General features: G+C 36.2%; 1 protein-coding gene across 3 annotated transcripts in view; it reads left to right on the forward strand.

Moving 5' to 3' along the window:
- The window catches only part of SLC4A10 (solute carrier family 4 member 10), a 273304-nt gene that overhangs the window by 215566 nt on the left and 42036 nt on the right, over positions 1–15702 (forward strand). For all 3 annotated transcript variants that reach the window (XM_037140408.2, XM_037140406.2, XM_037140407.2), the window contains exon 15: positions 13418–13523. In XM_037140408.2, the coding sequence (XP_036996303.1) occupies positions 13418–13523 (106 nt within the window). The remainder of the gene's footprint in view (positions 1–13417; positions 13524–15702) is intronic.

Raw genomic sequence — 15702 nt, forward strand, 5'->3', positions numbered from 1 at the left:
AGAAGAATGAAAAAATTGTAATTGACATAAAAAATTAGAAAGAGGCACCAGAAAAGAGAGAAAAACATGAATAATGTCAGGTTGTAGAAGGCAAGGAACAACACTGTACCAAGAAATCTTTAGAGATTTGTTATAGAGATCAAAGAGAATAAAAAAGAGAGGTGGTTGTTAACTTTAAGACACTCTGTTGAGTGGAGAGGAGAGGCATGAATAGAAGCCAGTTTACAAAAAATTAAGACGGGAGTAGGTGGTAAAGAAATGAGAAAAGTAGGCGTAGGCCACTTTGGCGTCAAGGAAAGTGAAAAACAGTGCCTTACGAGCAGACAGTGGAATCACCAGAAGGATAATTTGTGATAAAAAAGAGCTGTGTGTGTTTAAAAATGAGGACACAGAGGAAAGAGAGAGAAGAGATGATAGAAACAGAGTGGATAAACACGGGGTTGCAAAATTCCAGGAATCAAAGAGTGATGATATCAAGACAAATTTGGGGGTTAAGTAAAACAAATGCTCAGAGACTAGTTTGAGAAAGAAAATATTGCTTGTTTTGTCCATGGTTCCTGCCTGTCATGGTGATCAGGAGGAGAGGACACAGGCCTGACTTGCTTTGTTTCCATCTCTGCTTTTTAAAAAAGATTCCCACCAGGTTATATTTTATACTTTACCACAGTGTGCACATCTGAAACCTAATTATTAGAAGGCTGAGTAGGAGTGTGGGCTAGTCACTGTGTTCCATTGCCCAAGTACCCTTCTCAACCCAAATTGGGGAGGTAGGAGGCACCAAAAAATGTATTCATCCTGATGGGTTGTGAGGTTTTAATGTCTCCTGGACCTGAAAATGTAAGTAAGAGAAACACAGAGAGTAACAGTCTCCTTGGGAAACGTGGTTGCTGCCCTGTCTTCCGTTTTGATTCACACTCGTTTCCTGAATCACTTATGTTGTGTACATGACTCTGATCAGGTTTTGCCATTGGCTTGCTCTTTGGAAAAGCAAAATGAATCCTTTTTGCTCTGCATGTAATGCATAAATTTATCAGCATTACTTTTAGTCATGTACATTAAAGCAAATAAATAAAAGTTACTGCTAACAATAATGACAATTTAGTGTATAATCTCGCACTTTTGCACAAAACATTTTGTTTTTCATCAAGTTCACATGACACTTTCAGTGGTTTTCTGTTCCTGTTACTGTGACCTGATCGGTTGTAACTGTCATACTTATGCTCACCTGGAGTTTTCCACTCACGCTGCTGGCCTCCTTTGCAATTTTAAGATGCCTTTACGCTCACATATTTTGCTTTGGTGTAAGATGTTGAAAAAGAGGCCTCGTCTACTTTTCAAAGATAACTTTTTATACCTGGGCCTCCCATATGCAGATCTCCTTAAATTCACAGTTTTGTCAGCCAACTAACAAAGTGTAAATTTCTTTAAGACTAGGATGCCTTGTACCTGTGGCATCGGAATATTATAATGTGGTAATATGTAGACCTTGTGTTTGAAGCGTAGCATTCCTTTCATTGTGCCAGCAGCAAGTGTCAAGAGAATCAGTTTAGTTTCAGGAATATATACATTTCACCAGATGATCAAGCTGAATTTGTCAAGTTAGCAATAAGTAATGAGTTTGTGGAAATAACTTTTTCTAGGTTGCTTTGTTTTTAAGAAATGGCAAAAATAGAATAAAGCATTCTACTCATAAGAAATGAAATGTGTCTTCAAATATATTGTAATAATTTAACACCTTCAAATTTGGCTAGCTAAAGAAAGATTAGGGATCATATTAACTCTTGGCAGTTGGTTGGATCAAAGCAAAGAGGAGGGTCTATTACCCTAGTTTCCAATACACTATTAGCATATTAGCATTGAACAATATCCAGTAATTACCAAGCTGTTATCAAGTGTGATCTCACTACTAGGTTATGGGGAGGGATTTCCCCCCTATCTTTTGGGGTTTTTTTGTTGTTGTTATTCAGCCTCATTCCTCTACATAACCCAGGACAATGATTTATTTTGGATTAATGTTATTTACTGTCTGATTTTATACTCATGGAAGAATATTATGTTTATACTCTCCTGAACTACATTCAAGCCTCCTTTAAAAAAAGCAGAAAACATAACAATTTTTATCTCCCGTAGCCCCAGCACAATAGTATAGAATATAGTAATAATTAATGCATACTGATAAACTGAACATGTTATAATATAATTGACATCATCTGATGAATCATGTTTGACCAATAAAGACAATTGCACCGTTTCGTAGTATCTTTAACACTACCCTTAAAGATTTCAAGTAGAAATTTTGAGTAAACTTAAGATATTATGAGAATCTTAATGTGGGATCAAAATATACAAACTGAATTCATGAACTGGTTCTGACTGAATATTTAGACAGGGTGCCAGCATGGCAGAGAAGTCATCTGGAAGCGAGGCAGGCCTGCAGCCTGCAGCCCAGCTTGACGTTGACCGTTGATCGTTGATCGGAGGTGTGGGGAGAAAAGATGAAAGGGATGTTATCAAAGCTCATTGACGTATTAGTCCTGACTACTAAAAAAAAGGAAAACTCAGAGAAACCCGTGTCTCAACTTTTTAATCGCTTTTTTACTACATATACACTTGACTAAGTTTATCCAGAATTGCTTGCAACATAACTTTATAATTGTATTTTTGTGTTATTATTTGTGTATTGTATGTGTAACTCCACTAGAGCAATCTCCATGCCTGTCAGGCAGGCCCACCTTCGGAACCCCTGTGGCAGCAAAGTGCTTGGCATGGACCATAAAATGAACATGTTTGTTCATCGTTTTATATTTCTGAAATGTTTCTTGCAACTTGTATGCGCGTTTAACAGTTTTTCTCTATTAAAAAGCTGATATTAAGAAAGTTTATCTGACATCTTAGAATCAAATAAATGTAATAGTAAGCTCTCAATAAATCATTTTTCAATAAATAAATTTCTTGCAACCATCTTTTTATTGATTCTTAATCCAAACACTTGCTACCTTTGTTTTCCCTTCCTGCTTTTGAACTAAATTCTTGTTTTAATGAATTCTTATCTCCAGTAGCAATAATATCCAGTATGAGTTTATTATTTACCTGTTTATCCTTATTGCTCCTAATGAATTATGAATATTTGAACTATAAGATTGTCTCTTCATCTTTCTGCCTCCAGAGACCCAGGGGGTTAGTAGACACTAGTAAGCTTTTGTTAAGTGTCTTTTAACAATATTACTTCTCAGATCTACCTCCAGCTGCTATTTTCTTTCTCTGTACCTATAGATTGGCAAACCTTAAATATATTTATCTTTCCTACTTTCTTGTCAAATAGCTATGAAAAGGCAAAAATTTGCATGAACATCCATATTAGAGGAAGAGTACTAAGCAGGGATTGATAGTTTCCTTAAGATACATTGAATTTCCTAACTGGGCATGGCTCAGTTGGTTGAATGTTGTTCCACAATGCAAAGGTTGTCAGTTCAATTCCCTGTCACATCACATACCTGGGTTGTGGGCGTGGTTCCTGGTTGGGATGCATTCGAGAGGCAATCAATTGATGTTTCTTTTATGCATTGATGTTTCTCTCCCTGTCTTTTTCCCCTCTCTTTACCTTTCTCTGAAATAAATTTTTTTAAATTATTTATTTATCTTCAGAGGGGAAGGGAAGGAGAGAGGGAGAGAAACATCAATGTGTGGTTGCCTTTCGTGCGTCCCCTGCTGGGAACTGGCCTGCAGGGAACCTGCCTGCAACCCTGGCATGTGCCCTGACTGGGAATCGAACCACGATTGTCTGGTTCGCAGGCCCGCACTCAATCCACTGAGCTACACCAGCCAGGTTGAAATAAATTTTTAAAAAATCTTTAAAAAATACATTGAATGGCCATAGGTCATGTGTTTGCATATCAAATACACAGTATTTCACTATGTTAAGATGTGATGACCCATCTCAGAGAGAATGATTAATATCAGGCTAATTTTATTTCCTCCAAAAATTTCATTTAGATATCTAAAAGAGTGAAGACCCCATGGTATATTTTTTTCAATTAAAAATGCATGAAATGTCTGCCCATATTCCCAATAAATGTTTGTTTACTATATATGTCCATATGTGCAACTGAAAAAATGGTACCCCTCATCTTTGCTTTTCTGAGACAAATAGTAGTATTATTTGCCTGTAATAGTGGAATCTACCAGCTTCTTAATGATTCTTCCCACTGTTGGACTTGAAATGGTTTTTAAATCATTGTTTCTCAACCACTGATACACATGCAATCAAAGAAAATCAGAGAAAGCTTAAAGAAGCAAGGGTTTCTTTAAAAAATCAGGTATTTATAGTAAAATAGTCTTTGAAAATTTCCACTGGATTTTTTATATCCTTAACACCCATTGTCAATGAAAAAAATGAGTAACAAAAGCATGCAGTTATTTGACAGAGTAAATAGAAACACACAGCCGTAAAGAGCTGTGAACCACTGCTCTAGGAACTGTCTAGCAGTTTCAGTTTCTAAGTATCAGTTCGAATAAGTACACTGAAGTTTTATTTTTTAAATTAAAGTTTTAATTCTGGAGAAAGTAACAATTAAAACATCTTTTTAAATACATCACTTTCTATTTACTAAAATCTTATGGAGCGGGTAGAATCTATTTAATAGAGCAAGTTAATGGCTCATGACTTATTAATAGTCCTATAGGCCTGCCAGAGAGTAGGGCCCCCATTTCTCGGTGTTGTGCTTTCTCTGTTCCATGGTGTGACCTCATTCTGCATGCAACTTTATCTCACCTGGTCAGCATGATGTCGTGAATTCCTTACGAGATTAATATAATGCCAGTATTGGTCCTTTGTATACAATTTGATAATTTTACACAGGGTATCTGTCATTCTTTTTGGGATATTTTGAGCAAATTAATGTTGTTATGTAAAATGTTGCTACATTATTCATTAATTGTTGGATATTTTAAGTATCACCACTGTGTACTTTATAGTTCCAGTCATGCTAAAAGATGCTTAAAGCCATTGCTAATAATTTATTTTGGAACAAGAAACACTTCCCTTTAACTACGGAAGTTATTATGTTAATTGCTATGAACGCTATTTCTACTCAATGTTTCTAGAACTAGCCAAGTTCAGTTAGCTTAGAATAATTTTTCCATGTATAAATTCAATTCTTGGTTATATAAGGTGTTCAGCTTTTGTGCTTTATCTTTATTATTTAACAAACAGGAAAACATCAAGTGAAGAGGTGTATATATAACTCTTGGAAAGAAAGTTTACTTTGTAAAAACATTCTATTGTCATAGCTCTCAGTTTTAGGCAAAATAGTTTTTTTTTTTTAAGATTTTATTTATTTATCTTTAGAGGGGAAGGGAAGGAGAGAGGGAGAGCGAAATATCAATGTGTGGTTGCTTCTCATGGGTCCCTTGCTCGGTACTGGCCTGCAACCCAGGCATGTGCCCTGACTGGGAATCGAACTGCAATTCTGTGGTTTGCAGGCCCACGATCAATCCACTGAGCTACAGCAGCCAGGGCCAAAATAGTTTTTCTATATCACCTAAATATTTATAAATATTTTCTCTGCAAGACTGCTCAAATGTTATGTGAAGGGTAACAAAATGTGTTCTGGGATGAATGTTCTTTACTAGTCACCGTGAAGGTTCTGTTCAGGCCAGTTTTGCTGCCTCTACTCACCTCACTATGTTGCTCACCTCTTCATTGCATAGGCACCTACCTGGTGTCTTCACAGTCTATAAAAACTTGCTCTAAGGTGATTAGTAAGAGACTAGTTTTATTTCAAAAATTTCATTTTCGTATTTAAAATAATGAACCACTTCTAGTAAAAATTGTTTTCGATTATAGAAGCAGACTTTAGGGAGTAAGAGTGGGGGTCCGACTCACTCTGAAATCGTTATCACTTGGTGTTATGGGTTGAATTGTGTGCTGCCAAAATTCACTTGTGAAAGCCCTAATCCTCAGTACTTTAGAATATGACTATATTTGGAGACAGGGCCTTTAAAGAGGTTATTAAGGTTAAATGAGGTCATATGGGTAGGTCCTCATTAAATCTGACTTGTGTCCTCTAAGACAAGGAAATTTGGACACGCAAAGAGACACCAGAATGCACACGTACATAGACAGGACCATGTGGGGACACAGCAAGAGGGTGGCATCTGCAAGCCAAACACAGAGGCCCCAGAGGAAATCAGCCTTGATGACACTTTGATCTCAGACTTCTAGCCTCCTGAACTATAAGAAAATAACTTTGGATTGTTTAAGCTACCCAGTCTGTGGTATTTTGGTATAGCAGCCCAAGAAAACTAGTGTACTGAGTAAATGCTTATAGTTTAGTTCTATTTATGTTTGGAGTTGTAACAGCAAACTCTCTCAAGTCTTTTCCTCTGTTAATGGCAATTCCATCCTTTCAGCTGTTCAGATGGAAAAAAAAAAAAAACCATGGATTTATTTTTGACTACTCTCTACCCACCCAGACTTTTCAACAAATATAATGGTTCTCTGTATAAACTTTAAACACTACATACCACCCTCTCTACCTCCATAATCTCTTGTCTAGATCATCTCAGTTGCCTTCCAACTGGTGTCCCCGATTTTACACTTGCTCTTCCACAGGCTGTTCTCCATGAAGCTGCCAGAATTGCTCTCCTACAACCCAACGCAGAGCATGTCACTCTGCTTCTCAAAGCCCACTGGTGGGGCTGAAAAACCCTGCATATTCATAAATGTGCTGCAAACATAAGAAGAACTACTGAAGGAAATATGTCAAAAATTATAGTAATCAATGGGAAGACTATGGGAGATTTTTTATTTTATAAATATTCTACAGTGGGGTTTTATTTTTTTGTTAACTCAAAATACTTTTGAATAGAAAAAACAATAGACATAAAAAACATGTTTGCTTCCACAGATAGATCATAATTCTCTGATTTTATACCATATATAATATTAATACCTAGCTTGCCACACAGCACTCTGGGGGCTAATTTACTCAATAAAGAGACTTCAAAAAAGAAAAATGAATCACAAGCCATTACTGCTCAGCACACACAGGAAGGCACTAATAATAACTACAAAGACAAAAAGAGATCATCTGTAACCCAGGACTAAAATTAGTAATAATGTGGAAGGGAGTTCTACCAAATTATGTTTTCCAGAAGACAGCCACGGGCTCTTGTCCTAGAAAGAAGACTGATCACCTCCATTAGCCTTGAAACCAAAGCAAAGACTTTTGGATGAGGGCATTTAATTATAATGTTTATCCGATCACTCTGTAGTCATTTACATAAACAAGATGGCTTAGAGCACACACATTTGGGGGAGGGGGCGGACAGTAAAGGATAGTGTTTGGTGAAGAGTGTATTTTAAGGCAAACAATCCAACACCATAAGTCAGAGTTATTGACATTATGTACTGGCATTTTAAAAAATATAGACATGTGCAGATACTACCCATTCTATTGCCTTTGGATTGTTGGACTTTCCAGTCCAACAATTATTATTATAATTATAACAATGACAATAATGACGATACTTAACACCTACATAAAATTTACTTATGCTGGGGCCTGGTGCTTTCACTTATATCAACTCATTTTATCTTTGAAATGATCCTGTAAGATTGATTACAATTATTATCCCCACTTTAAGAAAACAAATATAAATAAAATTTAAAAAAAGAAAACAAATATAGAGAAGTTAAGTAACTTGTCCAAAGTCACTCAGGTTAAGTGCCTGGATTTGACTTAGGATATGAAGATTGGCTAAAGAACAGAAGTCCAGTGTTCTAGGCACTTTTGTACCTAAAGACACTTGTTTATATTAATACTTCCATCTTATGACTAGAGTCACTAAAAATTACTTTGCATGAAACTGACAGAAGAATTAATCCAAACTTTTTATCTCATTACATTGCTGTCTCTAGTATTTTTTTTCTTTTCCTTCTCTCTTCTTTTTGTAGTTTTGGATTGGAGTTATTTGACTAAGTTCATCAGTATAGGTGAAAAACAGGAAAGTGGGGATTTTCTTCTCATTTTACTATTAATTATTTAGAACATCTGCCTTTGACGTTTAAGAACATAAAATCTAAATAGCTAGAACCTTCTTTGAACCCACAAGGGAAGGGTTGGGTAGAGAGGTCTTTTTCCTCCTTCCTGCCCCAGCCTGCGGCCTCTGAGAACTGGCTGCTGCGATTGCACAGGTCAGAGGTGGGGACGGAGGAAGAAGCAGTGTTGCTTGTTTCCTTAGGTGGCAGCCGTCACGTTCACCTTACTCAGGAAGCAGTAATGATTTTGTTCGTTGGCTATCTGTGATATCTATGCTGTATAAAATATGTCTTTTAGATTAAAAAGTGTACTGTTCCATTTCGAAATGGAAAAGTGTACTGTTCGTTTACTGTTGAGGAATGTAACTAATAAAAGATAGTCTTGACCAGGAGGCACAGGTGGCTAATGTCCACGAGTAGACCTGCCTCTCCAAAAACCTTTTTTCTACGAACTCGCCATTTTTATAGCAAATTTCTTAGTATTTTCAGGACAGCACTGTGAGAATGTCAGTGTACTCCTGGGAATGGAGTGACACATTTTGGCATGACACAGTACAGTCACTCTGAGAAAAAAACAAGGGCCCTGAGGGAATGGCGCACACACAAGCCAAGTGAAGGAGGTTTTTCCAGTCCAGGTTTAGATGACTCTAAACCTGGGAACCTGGAGAGTTGGTGGTGTAGTATCATAATAAGAAGGCAGGGCTGCTGGGCATTTTGGGGGAATATCTGAAAGGAGACAGGTTGTGAAAGGGGAAGCTAGGAGGCCCGGACAGTAAAATGTAGACTCCATCATTTGTTTGGGAGCCATCTCGTTCGTCTGGCTATGCTGATGGAAACTGCACAGATTTACATCCAGAGGAAGCACATACTAACTGAAGGAGCAGAGGTTTCCGGGTCAAACAGGCCTGCATTCAAATCTAATTCTACCAGCATGTATGGCTGTTTCCTTCATCTGTAAAGTATAGAAATCAAACTAGAAAACAGAGTGCCTCATACCATGCTTGTGGTGGCTGTACAGAATACAGTTAGACCAGAAATAAGACAATGTTAACTAAAGGAACTTCCTTTGCCTACTCTACCATGGGCTCCATTTATAATGAGTACAGACCAGAAATCCCATATCCTACCTCATCCTTTCCACGGTACCAGCCTGATGCTTAACTGCCCTTTCTCATTTTTAAATGGGCACAAAAATACCTGTCCTACCACTCATGGGAGTGATTTGAGATTTGATATTGTATCAAAGCACTTTATAACCCACAGAACAACGATATGTAAGGTACTTTATAGTGAACATTTACTACATTCTAGGAATGGTACTGAAGTTTTACTTATGTTAAGTGCCCTTTTAAAGTCTCAACAAGACACTGCATACTTATTATAATTGTTTTCAATGTAAAATGTGTTAATAAAAGCTCAAAGAGGTTGTGTGATTTCCTAAGTTCAAATAGGGCCAAAGGGGCAGAGTCAAGATTCATTTTGATATTACTTCTGAGTGGAGGCTTTACTTCTCTTTCCACTCAGAATTCAGGATTTACTAAATAAATAAGATGGTGGGTGGTATTAATGAAAAAGGGAGGGGGGTTGGAAATCACTGAATAATCTGCCCCTTCAGGAAAGCTGACAAAGAAAACATCCTGATGAAACCAGTGCTTGTATTTTAGAACAGACCACCTGAAAACCTCGGGCCGTCATACATTTTAAAAATAATTTTTATGTATTGAGTATAAAGTAAAAAGGAAAAAATAGATCCTTTAGATAAAAAATACGGTGTCGTCCCAGCCAGATCAAAGCTGAGAGTTTTTTGTAAGTTCCATTCTAGCCATATTGCAAACATATACACAAATCACAAATGACACAAAAATAGGAAAAACATAAGGGCTTCCTTTGTTTTTGGAAAACAGAACAGGAAACAACAAAGTCCTCAGAAATACAGAGAAATATTTTCTCATAATTGCTAACGTCTCCTTTAGGCATTAAGATGGATTCTGTTTATAGTTTTAATAAGTGCTAATATATCTCCTCTAGGCATTGAGGTACATTTCTATTTATAATCTTAATATAGTTATATTTTTACTCTCTATAAAAATAAGGTCTCCCAATAAAAACAGGGTATTTTACCAAACTAATCTATGATTTTCATCACTAAAAAGGTAGGTATACACCCCAGTTCCTAATTTCTTAGAACATTTGGTACAGTAGGTTTTAGTCATTGGAATGAATAATTGCTCAAAGCAGCACTGCCTCATCCAAGATGCTTTGGTAGTCAACATTTGTTTTCCAGTAAAGTGGAAATTCCACGAGCAGAAACATTGAGCTTCTTGAGAACACATCAGTGAAGAGAATGTTTCTGAGCAGCTGCTGAGCAATTCCACCTTAGCCAGTTGGTCCAAGATCTGGGGTCTTCACTCCTTATTACAGCTCTGCCAGACACAATTGTGTAAGCCCCTTTTTAATCAGGTTATTTGTTTTATTGCTATTGAGTTTTAGGAACACCTTATGTAGTTTGGATATTAATGACTTATGAGATATATGTTTTCAAATATTGTCTCCCATTACAAAGGTTAACTTTTCACTTTGTTGATTGTTTACTTTGCCATCCAGAAACTTTAGTTTGATGTGGTCCCATTGTATATTTTTGCTTTTGTTGCCGGTGATTTTGATGTCATATCCAAAAATATTGCTAAGACCAATGTCATAAAGCTTTCCCTTTTGTTCTTCTAGGAACTTTATAGTCTCCAGTCTTACATTTAAGCCTATAATCCATCTTGAGTTGTATGGTATAAGATTAGGGTCCAATTTTATTTTTTTGCATGTAGATATCTACCATTTGTTGGAGAGACTATTCTTTTTTTTTTTAACCACTGTGTAGTCTTAATGTCCTTGTCACATATCCTCTGACTGTATGTGTGTGTGTGTGTGGGGGGGGTATTTCTGAGCTCTCTATTCTGTTCTATTGTTTTATATGTTTTGAAATCAGAAAATGTCTGTATTTGTCTTATATGTCTGTATTTATGTCAGTACTGTACTCTTTTGATTACTGTAGCTTTGTAATATGTTTTGAAATCAGAAAATGTAAGGCATTCAACAACTTTGTTCTTCTTTCTCAAGATGGTTTTGGCTATTCAGGATTCTTTGTGGCTCCATATGAATTTTAGGATTTTTTTTCCTATAAAAAACGCCATTGGGATTCTGATAAAAATTTCATTGACTTTGTAGGTGACTTTGGGTAGTATGAGCATTTTAACAACACTAAGTCTTCCAATACATGAACACTTTTTTATCTTTCATTTATTTGTGTCTTCTTTCTTTTCTTTCAGCAATGTTTTATAGTTTTAAGCATAGATGCCTTTCACTTCCTCGGTTAAGTTTATTTCTAACTCTTTTATTCTTTTTGATGTTATCATAAACGGGATTGTTTTCTTAATTTCCTTTTCAGATTGTCCACTGTTCATGTAACTGATTTTTGTCTGTTGATTTTTGTCCCACACCTTTGCTGAGTTCACTTATTCTACCAGTTTCTCGTGTGTAATACTCTTTTCCTCATTACATAACCTCTTTTTTATTTATTAATTTGCTTTCTAATTAAGAATGCATGCAAGGAAAAACAATAAAATCTACAAAAATATCAACATTTAAAAATTCTCCTTAAATTGATGGTGTGATTCAATATAGAATTCTAGGTTCAAAATAATTTTGCCTTGTACTTTTCATAGTATTTCTGATAGAAAAGTCTGATGCCATTCTATGAAGTCATGTCTGTGTGTACGCAGTACTGCAGGGAGGATTTCTGAAGTGAACAATAGTTAGTTCCTGTATTTTCAGCTCCAACTCTTTATTTATTTGTTGAGTGTGAGCCCTTCTCTGAGTCCAGAACTCTTTGGGATTCTGCTGGTTAGGCCAGATCCCGCCTCCACAGCAGCTGGGGTTTAAAAGTGGACTTCCTAGTTTCAAATTCTGGCTCTGACTTTCCTAGCTTGAGTCACTTTGGCCAAGTCACTTGTCCCTATATATTTTCATATGCATAATACTAGTATTTTAAGGATTATATGTACAAGTACTATTATTGCTATTATTCCTCCGATCGGCTTTTTTAAACATCTTGCTTTTCATATTCCATTGCTTTACATATCTCTTTTGTTGACATTTCCAGGATGTTTATTTTTATACTGTTCTTTTGTTTAATGAATTCTGGGTAATGAGAGAAAATGAGTATGTGAGTTTAGTCCTTTTTTAAGTCAAAAGATAGATCTGGTTCTAAATTTTAGAAAATATTCAGCAATTTAATGGCTTTAGTGTTATTTCTTTTAAAAATAATTTGCGTTTTTATTCTTTTAAAGATTTTATTTATTTATCTTTAGAGGGGAAGGGAAGGAGAGAGGAAGAGAAATATCAATATATGGTTGCCTCTTGTGTGTCCCCTGCTGGGAACTAGCCTGCAACCCAGGCATGTGCCCTGACTGGGAATTGAACCTCAGTCCTTTGGTTCTCAGGCCCGCGCTCAATCCACTGAGCTACACCAGCCAGGGCTAATTTGGGTTTGTAAATAAATTATTCTCTTTATATGCATATAGTATTTTTAGTATATTTTCCCAGTGATCTAATGACCCATAACCAAAATTTTTGGTTCTTGTTCAAAAATTCCTTTGAACAGGATTTTTTTTTCCTGTAAATTCGTAGCAATAGTAGCAAAACTCTTCTAATGCTGGTTAGAGTTTACATCTCTTTAAAGCATTGGGAGTAAAATGAAAAGAGCGCCAGCACATTAGAGAAGGCCTAGTGTTCTTTTTGTGTTTCATCAAGGTGAAAGTTAATAGTTTTACTACATTTTGTGAAAGACTGAAAAAGTGAACCAGAATTAATACTGATCGTGATCATGATGATAGCAGCCACAGTTTCAAAAGTTATTAATGATCTTTATAATATGAATTAAATAACTGCAACTTTAAGCGATATGTTTTTACAGTATTAAAAAGTAAGTAAATTATAATCACAGATTTGGACATTCAGCATTTTTTTCCTCTTGACTTATGATATAGAGACAAATGGTCATTTTAAAGTCTAGAAGGCATGCTGATTTGAAAAGTCCCCAAAGCCCTGTGTTCTAACCTTTACTTTACAAAACTTTCTCTGACTGGGACAGAGAGGAAATAACCTCTTCCCAAGAAATACTAGAGAGATCTAGTGCCCTGGCAATACATCTCTTCTGCTTTCTGTAAATGGTCTGTCCTAGAATACTGTAGGATGACCTAACCTCTTATCTCTTCGTTGGAGGAAGGCCATGACTAGGGAAGAAAGACTCATATTCCATGTTTGTTTAGAGTATAATGACAAAAAAAATGCTTATTTCACAAACTGCACATTTTGCCTTTTCAGATGTAACTGTGTGGAACCCCATAATCCCAGCAACGACACCCTAAAGGAGTGGAGGGAGTCCAACATTTCTGCCTCGGACATAATTTGGGAGAACCTAACTGTGTCAGTAAGTGAGACATTGAAAAAAGTCATATTTTGAATTGCATTACAGTTTGGGGGCTTTTGTTAACATTGTGAATGAATTACCACCACTAATGTAAACTTTTTTTGAATGTATACTACTATAAAAGTATTGCTTTTTAAAAAATTTTACTTGTTTTAAGTATTCATCAGTAAACTGGGGTTTTCTTTCACTATTAAATTTTTCTTTTAGTCAGTAGGCCTGAAATGCTATAAAAAGCACACATACACAGCACAATATGAGTAGACTAACTGAAGACATATTAACTGAGAATGGCGTTGACCTGCATGAAACCATAGGGCAGAATTAAGTTGGGCTTCTGTGTAAAGAAACCAAAACTCTTACTTTGCTCTGTAAGACTGCTCCAGCTATTCAGGATATGCTGACGGTGAGGGGCTGTTTGTTAGTATTTTAGTGTAAATATTGAAGTCTTTGGGAAGAACAGAAGAAGTCAATCTATTAACAAAATTCTGGTACCTCTTTCAGGAAGAGATTTCTTACTTCGATTTTTTTCTTAACTCCCACTCGGGAAAGAGGATTGCAACATATTTTGCACCTTAAATCCTGTACCTTTTAAAAACTTCTGTTTTGCTCATTTCTGCTTTGTGGTTATTTTCTCTCACAGCTATATTTCTCCATTCTTCTGAATCTATCATTATGTTTGTGCACTTGTTTTTTCATCTGTATTTGCTTCCTTTACTTCTGTTTAGTCAAATCTCACAATTGGAAACATTGAAAGGGGTCTTCTTTTTATAAATATGTAAAAAATCTGAATCAACCTAGTTTCTTTTTTATTCTCCTCAGTTACAAACATTACGATCCAAAGCTGCTTCTACTTTACCTATTTGTATAAGCTCAAATCCCATTGCAACATCAGTATAAAACTGTGAATTCTAGTTCATTTTATGAAACATATCATTTTAGTAAATGAGACAGTTAGTGGAAAAAAACTTTTTTGTTTTACAAATATTATAAAACTCTAAATGTGATTTTTTCCTTTTTAAAATTTTATTGATTATACCATTACATTTGTTCCATTTCCCTCTCTTCATTTCCCTTCACCCTGCACACCCCTCCCCCACCATCCTCCCCCTTTAGTTCATGAACATGTGTCTCGAGTTCTTCAGATTCTATATTTCCTCTACTATTCTTACACTCCTCCCTATCTATTTTCTATCTAGTGTCTATGCTACTTATTTTCTGTACCTTCTCTCCCCTTCTCCTTCTCCCATTCCCTTGTTGCTAACCCTCCATGTGATCTTCATTTCTATGGTTCACTCCTGATCTAGCTGTCCTCTTAATTTGCTTTTGTTTTAGATGTGGTTGTTAATAACTGTGAGTTTGCTGTCCTTTCACTGTTCAACTTTTTTATCTTCTTTTTCTTAGGTAAGTCCCTTTAACATTTCATATAATAAGGGCTTGGTGATGATGAACTCCTTGAATTTGGTCTTATCTGAGAAGCACTTTATCTGCCCTTCCATTCTGCAATCTTGGTTGTAGGTCTTTGGATTTCATGACTTGGAATACTTCTTTCCAGCCTCTTCTTTCCTGTAAGGTCTCTTTTGAGAAATATGCTGACAGTCTGATGGGAACTCCTTTGTAGGTGACTGTCCCCTTATCTCTTGCTGCTTCTAGGATTCTCTCCTTCATTTTAATCTTGGCTAATGTAATGATGATGTGCCTTGGTGTGTTCCTTCTTGGGTCCAACTTCTTTGGGACTCTCTGAGCTTCCTGGATTTCCTGGAAGTCTATTTCCTTTGCCAGAATGGGGAAATTCTCCTTTATTATTTATTCAAATAAGGTTTCCACTCATGGCTATTCCTCTTTCCCTTCTGGTACCCCTATAATTCGGATGTTGGAGCATTTAAAGATGTCCTGGAGGTTCCTAAGCTTGTCCTCATGTTTTTGAATTCTTGTTTCTTCATATTTTTCTGTTTGGTCATTTTTTCCTTCCTTCTGGTCTGCTCCCTTGATTTGAGTCCCAGTTTCCTTTTCATTATTTTTGGTTTCCTGTGCATTTCTATTCATTTCAATTAGTTTAGCCTTCATATGTTCCTCTAATTTGTGACTAAAATCAGCCAGTTCTGTGAGCATCCTGATCACCAGTGTCTTGAACAGTGCATCTGAAAGTTAAGCTATTTCTTGTTTGCTTGGATTTATTGGC

The sequence above is a fragment of the Artibeus jamaicensis genome, unplaced genomic scaffold (assembly GCF_021234435.1).
Source record: "Artibeus jamaicensis isolate MK-2021 breed Jamaican fruit bat unplaced genomic scaffold, CSHL_Jam_final contig_391, whole genome shotgun sequence".
Lineage (NCBI taxonomy): Eukaryota > Metazoa > Chordata > Mammalia > Chiroptera > Phyllostomidae > Artibeus > Artibeus jamaicensis.